Source organism: Merops nubicus, unplaced genomic scaffold (assembly GCF_000691845.1).
Source record: "Merops nubicus isolate BGI_N331 unplaced genomic scaffold, ASM69184v1 scaffold9720, whole genome shotgun sequence".
NCBI classification, from domain to species: Eukaryota; Metazoa; Chordata; class Aves; order Coraciiformes; family Meropidae; genus Merops; species Merops nubicus.
In genome coordinates this window covers 1-10895 of record NW_008580840.1, presented here as the reverse complement: position 1 = coordinate 10895, position 10895 = coordinate 1, and the positions used below count along the sequence as shown (strand labels likewise).

Below are 10895 nucleotides of genomic sequence, written 5' to 3'. Positions count from 1 at the left end.
AAAAAACCAATTCTCAACAAATAAGGGATAGTATTTGCCTGGGAGAGCTTCTGCCAGCAGTGAAATGCTCAGATGGAAACACGAGGGAGGGAAGCCTGGCCAGATGAGAAGGATCTTCCCCTCCTCTGCCTTTTTTATAGCCATCAAACTGTCCCCACGGAATCTTGACATGTTAAACACAAAGTATTGAACTATCTGTCCACATTGTCCTGCTTTGCTTTGAGGAACTGAATATTTCTGGAGTGATCACTGAATCTTCCTTCCTTTTTTTCCTGTATTTTTTTTATTAGGGACCCCCTATTCTCTAAATATTTAAAGCTTTATTTGTTTGACACGTGCATTAATTGACTATGAATACAAAACCTCCCACAACGAAGTGACAGATACACCACCTCGAGCTGTGATTTCTTCTCTTCTCACAGCCTAAGGCCTCGATTCTGCAATTACACACATTTATCAGTACTCCAGTGAGGAATCCCAGTGGGACAACTCACACTAGTGAAGTTAATCACATCTGTGAAGATCCGAGCCCCACAGTTTTTGGCTTGGGACTGTATTTGGATGAGGCATCTTCAGGGAGCCGAGATCTGAAGGAAGAAGTGTTTGATGCTTCTTATGAATAACGTCGGGTAGGAGAAACCTGAAGGCAAAGGTGTTCTCAGACTTGAAACCCAGATGGGGAATTGCCACGGAGGAGGAATCCTCACACCTCCAGCCCTGCCACCAGCTTCCTCCTGCCCTCCACAAGCCCCCACAGAGCTGGGTCTCATCTGTCCAGTGGTAAAATCAGGGGAACAACGTGTGTCCAGAGTGATTTGAGATCTCTCTGCAGAATCCCGTGGAAGAGAAGCGATTACAAACCCTTGAATATCAATGAACCCAAACCCCGGGAGAAGCCACGGAACCCAAATCTGTGCGCTCATCAGGACTTCCTTAATTAATCCCTCTATCCTCGCCAGCTTAGCATACTACGTTTCCTAATTAATTAATTAAAAAATGAAGTATCCCAGTGCACTATTTAAGGCATTAACGGCAGCGGTGTGTGATGACTACACCGTGCTGCTGGGAGTGGGTACACTCAGGGGGGGGTTTTGGCCCTTGCACCTCACCAGAGCCCCTCACAGGGGGAGGAGGGCAGGGCAGTGGGAGGAGCAGAGAGATGGCTTCTTGTCCTGGGCACAGTGGTAAATGATGTGCCCTTGCAGCATCATCAGTGGGCTCGTTTACACGGCGTCTCTGGTGGGTTTTAATCAACACTCAGGTTGTTTTTACCCTGGACTCCAGGAGGCTCCCAGAAGTCACCCATCCTTTCTACCATTTTCCATCATTTTTCACCACTTTACTTGCTGTGGGCTCCAAAATCTGCCCTTAACAGAGAACACTCTGATGCCTTCAAACACACTGATCTATAATTAGGCTAAAACTGACTGCTCAGGAATAACCAAATTAGCGTGGCTGCTAATGAATGGCCAATCTCAGGCACATGTCAAAGGAAGAAAAAAAAAACACTGAAACAGGAGGCAAATTTTAAAATCTTCAAAGTTTAGAGCAATCATAATTAGGCTAAAACTGACTGCTCAGGGATAACCAAATTAGCGTGGATGCTAATGAATGGCCAATCTCAGGCATGTGTCAAAGGAAGAAAAAAAAACCACTGAAATAGGAGGCAAATTTAAAAATCTTCTAAGTTTAGAGCAATTCTTAGAAACACAAAGCTCTTCTCTATGTTTATGAACAAAAATCTTTGCACTGATGCTGCTTCAATCTCCATAACACCTCTCTGCCAGTGTTACTGTAATCCCACCAGTCAAAAGGCAAATGGGATTCCTTGGGGTTTCTGTTGGCAATTTGACATAAACTGAAGAGTTTTTAAACACAAATTCACTGATTTAAGGAAAGCAAACTGACTTACCAAGGTTGTGGATCTGCTCGAGGGTTTGGAGGCTCTGCAGAGGGATCTGGGCAGGTTGGATCAGTGGCTGAGGTCAGCTGTAGGAGGTTTGACAAGGCCGAACGCCAGGTCCTGCATGTTGGTTACAACAACGCTCCAGGCTTGGGGAAGAGTGGCTGGAAAGTGCCCAGTGGAAAAGGACCTGGGGTGCTGGTGGCCAGCTGGCTGAAGAGGAGCCAGTGTGTGCCCAGAAGGCCCATGGAATTCTGGCCTGGCTCAAAACAAGTGTGTGCAGCAGGAGCAGGGAAGGGATCGTGCCCCTGTGGCAGTGTTGGGTTGAGGGTTGGATTTGATGATCTTAGAGGTCTCTTCCAACCTTAATGACTCCATGATTCTGTTGTTTGCTGTGTGTTTCTGAGCCTGTGCACACTGATTGGGGTTACCCAAGGTAACTAGTTTTGCTACCAACACAGCAGTTGGGACTAGTAGCCCAATTGCAGTTTCTACACCCAATAGTTCTGCTCCTACAAGCTACAGAACAACTCTACAAGCAGGTGCAAGGTGGAAATGGATATTCCTGTTCCACTGCTCTAACAAACGTGTAGCAATGACTCTTGCAAATAAACATTTTCTCTTCTTGCTGAAATAAACTTCCACTGCTTTTCAGGCAACACCAAGCTGTATTTGGGATGGGATTTGGGGGGGTTAATACAGCTGGAGTTACAACAAAGGGATTACAGTTTTCCTGCTGGGAGGAGAAGGGAAAAAAAAGGGCCAAATTCTTTACTGTAGTCATCCAGCCTGGTCTACAGCATACAGTAAGAAATTACCACATCAACATTCACAAAACCAACCCCAAACTTCCCTAAAACTGGCCTTAAGAGCAGGTGGAACCCCTGTGATGCAGACCCAAGACCTGGCCCCATGTTACACAGCCAAGTTTTAAAGAAGAATTCAATCAGCCTGCAAATGTTTTCTTCTTTTGGTGATTAATTCTCTCCTTACCCCCAAGGGAAACTAATGGGACACCTCTTTAATTATTAGAAATATTCAAAGCTATATTACAGTATTGGTAGGTGAATAGAGGACAGGTTTAGATGGCAACATTTTACAACTTGGTAAAACACAATCTCCCTGGAAAATACAAGTTATCAGAATACATTATCATCACCCCTCCTCATCACCCAGCTCCTCTTTGCAACTCTGCCACTGGCTTGAAGTGGGACTTTGAGCAAAATAGTTACAACTGCTTTCCTCACTTGTAAGTTGGCAGCTACCAATACTTGTCTTCCTCATAAAACTGAGGACTCAGAGTCAAGTGAAGCTCTGGTGAAGAAGCAGACGTCCTGTGAAGACTGTTCCACCATGGATTAGCTCTTCTGTTTCTCAAGTGCACTGTAACAATCAGTACCAGAGGGATGGACTGAAAACAAGCCCTTTGAAAGAGATACGGAGTGAGAGCAGAATGTCTTGCACTAAGGTTATGTATTTAACAGTTTTACATGAAATATTTATATATAAAAACTTTGTTAAGTGCTTTTTTCTCCAATTTAAAAATCTAAAGAATTCAAAAAATAAGGCATTTGATATTTGAAAAAAGTACAGATTTACAAAATGTCTCTATTCTGTCATGAAAACTCCACACCAACATTATACACTTGGAAAAAAGGAAAAAAAAAAAAAAAATACAAACAGGATATATTACAAATTTATGTAGCAATAACTTAGTTCATCCCATGCAATAAAAAGTACGTTAATCATGATACACAAGCTTTGAAGTTGCCTAAACTGGAGGGCTTCGTTTTGGTTTGGTTTTATTTTTGTCAATGAGTTTTGATGCAAATTCTTTAGGGCTGTGGCACTTGAGATTTCTGGTGGCTTTTCTACTGAGAGCTGAAGTGTAGGTAACAGTGAGGAGGACAGGGGGGTAACAGAGCAGCTGTTAGGAATCGTTCCAGCTTTGCTCAACAATAGCTGAAACTCTCTTCTCATATTCACGTTTGTTCTCCTGATAGAGCTGTGCTGCCTGGCTGTTGGCTGGGCTGTTTGGATTGGGTTCATCCAGCAGAGACTGTAAAAAAATACAAAAAAAGGGAAAGCCAAAGGTGAGACAAGCTACTTTTTAAATCAGGAAATATTCTGACTTTCAAACCAGCTGCATTTCAGGAGGCAGATGGGACTCAGGAGCCCAGCTGGAAAAGTAACAAGGAGTTCAACTCCTGGTTAGGCACCATAATTATGCTCCTGGACCTCAAATTACACCTTGCACAAGCATTAGGAGTGTGCACACTGCTGTGGTCACAGACCTCACAGATATGTGGTCACCTGGGCCACTTAGCAGCACGGTGCTAATTGGTTATTTGGTAATTACACTGCTATGGTCACAGGGTTTAAGAGGCTTCCTACAACACTGCTGGAGAAAAGTAACAGTCACACAGCAGAGGAGTCAATGAACATTTCTGCTGGGACATTTTCATAGCATCACTGAAGGGTTTGGGGTGGAAGGGACCTTAAAGATCATCTTGTTCCACCCTCCTGCCATGGGCAGGGACACCTCCCACTAGAGCAGGTTGGTCCAAGCTCCACCCAACCTGGTCTTGAACACCTCCAGGGATGGAGCATCCACAGCTTCCCTGGGCAACCTGTGCCAGTGCCTCACCACCCTCAGAGTGAAGAACTTCCTCCTAACATCTAACCTAAATCTCCTCTTTTCCAGTTGGAAGCCATTACCCCTTGTCCCATCACTACAAGACCTTGTACAAAGTCCCTCCTGAACTTTCCTATTGTCCCCCTTTAAGTACTGGGAGGCCTTAATAAGGTCTCCCTGCAGCCTTCTCTTCTCCAGGCCAAGCAACCCCAACTCTCTCAGCCTGGCCTGCCAGCAGAGCTCTTCCAGTCCTCAGATCATCTTCATGGCCTCCTCTGGACCTGCTCCAACAGGTCCATGTCCTATTATGCCAAGTGATGCAGGTTTCAGCAGTGCTGTCTCCTTGAGGACTTCATGGGGCAAGGCTTTGCAGTGAAGTCAGTGTTTCAAACACCAGGCAAACCTCTACATCTGATGTCCTATCTTCACTAAATGCACTTAAAAAAGGAATCCAAATCACTAACTGTACAAATATACCTGATGGCACTTTCAGAGCTCAAAATTAGTGATCACATAGGTCACACCTCAGCCTTTACTTGAGCTAAAAAGCCCCCACTTGGCTCACAAGGTCCCCTGACACAGATCCCTGGTTCACCCCATCACCAAGCTGCACCTTGTGGTACGGAGACTAACAACATCATCATTATTTGCTGAAAGAGATGCAAAGTTACCTGAATGGAAGTTAAAATAGATGAGACATCATACGTTGGACTCCAACGGTTCTGAAGAATATCTAAACATATGCTGCCATCTGCATAAACTGGAAACACAACACAGACACCAGTCAGAAACCATCCCCTCATGGTCTGGTAGAGACTCAAGGCAGAGCTCCTGTCCCCTCTGCTTAGATCAGTGCCCTGGGGAAGAGGACAGCAGTTGTGCCCCACAGTCTCCTGCAGTTCAACACCTTGTATTTTGAAGGAGGTGTTACTGGAATTAACAGGATGCTTAAAGGGAAAAGAAGGGGTAAAGATCATGGTGTTAGCACAGGAGCTGGCAGATGTGGTTTCCTGCTCCCCTGGTGGGACTGGCCTGTGTTCACACTCCTCAGGGAGCAGAGAGATGTCTGCTGTAGGGTGGAATCTCCTGCACCAGCTGGGGAACCCACACCACCACACACTGAGCAGTGGGAGCTCCTGCCCTGTTTGAACACACTCTACACTCCCTGAGAGACACACCAAGGAAAGTGTGCCTGAAACCCCCCTCCTGCCAGGGTACCTGCCAGGGGTCTTCACAGAGCTTGTATGACACCAAGACTCACCCCTGAAACCCCCACACCCCCCTCTGCTGCCCGTGCCAATTAAAAGCAGCACATGGCCCAAGCCCTGCCAGGGGCACAGTGGCCTGTGTCTTACAGATGAATGGCTGAGCATCAAAAAGTCACACAACTGAGGCCAAGGTCAGCCTCTGTTCAAGGAGGGCTCAAGCTACAAGAGATGCTACAACAGGCTTATGCTTTCTGCCCCAAAAGGGTTGCCCAGGGCTGTGCCAGGCTGCCCAGGGCAGTGGTGGAATCCCCATCCCTGGAGGGGTTTCCAAGCTGTGGAGATGTGGGGTGAGGGGCATGGTTTGGTGGTGACCTGGCAGTGCTGGGCTAATGGTTGGATTTGATCTTGAAGGTCTCTTCCAAGCAAAACAATTCTACAATCCAACCCCTAAACTGGATCTATACCCTGCTTGGCTACAGAGGGACTTGGGAAAGTGAAAGGCACATAGTTTTCTCCATGCAATAACTAGGTAAAAGCCACCAAGTGCTGGAGCAGAAATACTGGCACTGGCTCCTAAGGCTGCCCTCAGCACCCAGTTCAGGCCAGCCTCCTCCTCCTCACTCCCCTAGGCCTGGGCTGGTCCAGGTTGGCACAGTGAGCCAAGCAAGGCACCATCTGGGCTGAGCTCTTGCCCGAGGTCTGGCTCCATCAGCTCCCTGCCCCCACCCACAACTGCTGTTCAATGGGCAATCTGCAACCAGAATTGCCTCTTTAAGCCAAGCTAAGTGCAGCTGCTGCTGAAAATACTCCCAGGCTTTGCTACTGAGGTTATGTATTGATTAGAGAGAGACTGATAGCTGCTCTTAATAGCATCATAATTCTTAATTTTTCATCAAGCAGTTGCTATCCTAGACATCTCCTTAGGAGGTGGTGATGAAGAGGAACAGAGAGCTGTTAAACATCCTGGAGCCTGGCAGAATATATGACCACACCATGGTATATAATGGGTATTATGGCTAAATAAAAGTGATTTACTCACCATTTGGATGGAACATTTTTGATAAAAACCTAACAGTTGGAGGCTTATTTGGATATTCTTCCGAAAATTCTATTACTAGTTTAAAAGTACCTGTCCAAGGAAACATAAATACAATCAGATCATCACCAGCAGAACAACACCTCTGGGAACACACACAGCAGTTAATTTATGTGCTCCACGATCAATACTTCTCACCATTACAGGAACAACACTGAGGCTGGTTTCTTTTCCTATCTTTCAAGTGATAATGGACCCATGGAACTAAACCCATGTGGCAAAGGCAGCCAGAGCCAAAATCAGTCATCCTGCTGGCCTCCCCTTCTTCTGTGACCCAACGTGCCTGTTTTGGGCACTTCAAGGTGTTTCATTAAACAGGCCCCATGGTGCCAGCAAAGAAACTCTGGAATTTCATCACTGGCCACCTCACCCTTTGGAGCTCGTGAGGAAAACCCTCATTATGGATCAGTGATTACCTTGCTGTAACTCCCCCAACCCAGCACAGAGAAAAACCCATCTGCTGCTGATCACAGCCATAATGATTAACCTCCTCATTCCTCATGTGCCTAAGGGAGGTTCATCACACACCAAGTTCCATGTTTGTGTGCACACTCTGTGCTCCTGCCCCCTCACCAAGGTCCCTGCTCAGAACTGGGCATTTTTCAACTGTTCTTCATTAGGAGAACAGAGATAATCAAATGTGCCACCAAGATGAAACCAGAAAAGCAAATTGTCTTGTTGAGCTCAGCTGTGGAGATGTGAGGACACATCTGGACTGACTTCCTCAGCTAAAAGCTCCAGTGGGGGTGTGTAACCAAGGCTTGAATCAAGCACCACTTTTTAGCCCTCCATCAACCACTAAGATAAGACACTGCTTCAACCAAAATATGCCTTTTTATAGCCAAAAAGACCTTGGTCCTTCCCTTGCTTGCTCAGTTTGCTCCAAATTACACACAGGTAACATCTATTATTCTTTCAAAGCAGAACAATGTGAATCCTGGCAAAAAAGAGGATATAGAAGCTAGTGGCTTACCATCTTCAAATGGTGTCCCTTCTGGCCTGAAAGGTTGGAAAGACAAACTCCAGTTAGAAGTGATCACTACCTCCTTCTAAACAGGCACAATGAATTTATATCTCCTTCCTCACCCCCCCCAAAGACACAGATATAGACAATAATTTCAATATTTAGCAAGGTAACCAGAGGTAGCTCCTGAGAGCTTTGCCATCTCTCTCCCAAAGTGGAGATAGCCACCTGGCCACCAGCCCAAACCAGACACGTGCCACTATGTGCCTAGATTGGTATTAATGAGCCAATTACTAGCAAGCAAACTTCACTTTTATGGGAGGATTCTGAGCCAGCTCCTGTTCTGTAGGATGTGTAACTTCCTCCACAGAACCTGGACCTTGTTCTACAGGGCATCAATCCAACCAGCACTAATACATCTGGATTTCATGGACTTCAACAAGGATGCTGCTTCTTCATAACCCAACTCCTGCACAGACTAATCTAGTTATTGAGCCATATGCAAGCTGTAGTCAACAAAAAAAAAAGGCACAAATCTATAATTTTTATTTCCTATTCCTTCTATATTACCCCTGAAAAGAGATTTATTTTTTTAACCACAAAAAAAAAAGGTAATTTTTTTTTCTGAGGTAATTTTTCTAAGCTTCCTGACTTCCTTCTCTTCTTTTATGTACATCATTGTAAACCAAACCCCAAGTTTTGCTTTATTTAGCCCTTTTTATATAAGATTTTGTAGTGATGAAAAACTCTTACCCAAATATAACTGCATTCCATTGCATTATGTTGTTCTCAGATGGTGCACCACTGACACCCACAGGAGGGTCTTCTTGCAATCTAGGAATTACAAACACAGCATGACAAACCTTGTAGAGGTGAAACACCCCTTCAAGTGGAACTGTAACAGCCAGAATTTGTAAATATTTCCTCACTCCAAATCAGAGAGCACATTATCCACCTTCCCAAAAGACAAAGCCCCAAGATGAGGCACAGCAGGAGGACACCAACACCCCAGTGTCCCAGCAGGTTAGAGAAGGTGTGCAGGGAGCAAGGTGTTAACATTTTGCAGCCATGAACAGGAGCTGAAAACCAGCCAGTGACCCTCCCAGAGCACACAGGCTGGGGCTGAGTGTGAGGGACCCTGAGCTCCCAGAGCCCTGTGGCTAAATTGGGTATAAGCCTATTTTGACTGGCAAGCTGATTGCTTCAAAAGGGAGCCAGGGGAAAAAAAAACCCCTGTGTCCTGCTCCTTCTTACCAGTTCAAATGTGTTTATCTCTAAAGCAATCGTGGAAGCTTTTAGAATTATTTATAGTTCCTTAATCCTGGGGCTAGGGAAGAGCATGCTACTTGCTGAAAGCCTCAGAGACTCAGCCCAGACAGAAATATCTATCACAATCAAGAGCAGGATCCAGTTACTCCCCCTCTGCCCACCCTGCTGCTTCTGCTAAAGGGTCACCTAAGACCCTCCACAACATAAATCAGCCACCTCCCATCATCTGAGCAGCAATTTCCCTGATCAAACCCACCCTGCCTGCTCAGCCTTTTGAGCTAGGGGAGAACCAAGAGAACCCTGCATATCAAGGCACCAAATCTGCCTAAATCTTGGGGTGTAAATGCAGATTTATTTGGAGCTGATGCTGGCAGACAGCTGGGACACCCTCCTGTGCCTGTGATAACACCTCACCCACGGGTGGAGGCGAGCAGGGACACTGCCCTGCAGACACAGCCCTAGAACCCAAACCTTATTTTCCTATTGGTTTAGTCAAATCCATCAGAGGAGCTGCAAAAATCTGTTAAACTGCTCCCTCCTTCACTGCTCCTGACAATCACAGCATGCCAAAAGAGTTTATATTTAATGAAGTGAATCAGCTCACAGCCCACAGTCTGCTTCTCCAGCGTGAGGTACAAGTAACACGAGGCTGAATGTATAAATATGTAACTTAAGGCAGGGAAGAGAAAAGAGCATGCCAAAAGAGTTTATATTTAATGAAGTGAATCAGCTCACAGCCCACAGTCTGCTTCTCCAGTGTGAGGTACAAGTAACACTGACTGTATAAATATGTAACTTAGGGCAGGACAGAGAAAAGCAGGGAAAAAAATCACATTAAAAAGTTGCCTAAGTTTTGGGGTTTAAAGCTGTCATCTATTTGATAAATAAATGTCACTCACTTTGTGTTTATTTGGTTATATTTTTCCATGGATTTAAAGTGTCCTCTCCACCTTAAAGTTTAAAATTATTAAAGCTGTCCTCCTAAGGTTATCAGCTCAAACAAAACCTGCATCTTATTGCAATCCTGAAAAATGACTTTGTTTCTCACCTTGGAAAAAAAATCCCTGGCTCAGGTCATCCGTGGCACCCAACACAACAAAAAAAGACTGAATATCCTGTTTTGACTTGGACAGGAACCAAGCAACACCCACTTAGCAAACACCAACACCCAAATGGAACAGAAGAACTTGGCTCCACGTCTCAAAAACGTCCCTTTTTTTTTACTTTTCCTGCTGTAGTTTTACACGTGGTGACGTAAAGGGACAACAGTACACGTCAGCTGCTGACTGATGTATTTTCAGATAGTGATATAACATAACTAGGCTAAAAAAAGACAGACACTATCCTAGCTGACTCACCTCCAACAACTCGGGAGTGACTCCAGGCCAGGGAAATCACACAACACCCTCCAAAGGGCTCCAAGAACCCCCCACCTTTTTTTCCACGCTGTTATAAACGTGTTTACGTGTCAGACTGGAAAGAAATTATTCTAGACTCTGTGGTTCAGGCATTAACATTTAAAAAGCGCAGCTCATCACCACTTCTTCAGCAGTTTGTATACATTATACAAACGATTCCTCACGACTGAAAAACTTTAGAGAGGACAGGCTGTGCATTAAAAACATTCAAGGGCATTCTGGGTTTTCTTACATACAGATAAATGGCTTGTGAATTCTTTGCGCCTCATTTTTAGGTGATTTTCGGAGACCGGCAGCCCCACGAGCCTCAAACACACCGAAAATCTCCCTGATCTGCTCAGAAAACCGGACCGAACACCGCCGGGGTACCGAAGCTGGTGGGAGGAGGAGGAGGAGGAGGAG

General features: G+C 45.3%; 1 protein-coding gene across 1 annotated transcript; it reads right to left on the bottom strand.

Moving 5' to 3' along the window:
- Positions 1-3357: 3357 nt before the first annotated feature.
- Positions 3358-8636, bottom strand: LOC103775093 (ubiquitin-conjugating enzyme E2 B). The gene is made up of 5 exons (XM_008942573.1): positions 8560-8636; positions 7816-7841; positions 6786-6875; positions 5210-5298; positions 3358-3962 (listed from the first exon to the last, which is right to left on the bottom strand). The coding sequence occupies exons 1-5, from the start codon at positions 8583-8585 to the stop codon at positions 3834-3836; spliced, it is 360 nt and encodes a 119-aa protein (XP_008940821.1). The 5' UTR covers positions 8586-8636; the 3' UTR covers positions 3358-3833.
- Positions 8637-10895: the final 2259 nt, after the last annotated feature.

Coding starts and splice junctions, on each gene's coding strand:
- LOC103775093 (XM_008942573.1), bottom strand. CDS start 8,585: ATGCAATGGAATGCAGTTATATTTGG. Junction 7,842..8,559: donor TGGAATGCAGTTATATTTGG/GTAAGAGTTTTT, acceptor CCAACCTTTCAG/GCCAGAAGGGACACCATTTG. Junction 6,876..7,815: donor AGGGACACCATTTGAAGATG/GTAAGCCACTAG, acceptor TTCCTTGGACAG/GTACTTTTAAACTAGTAATA.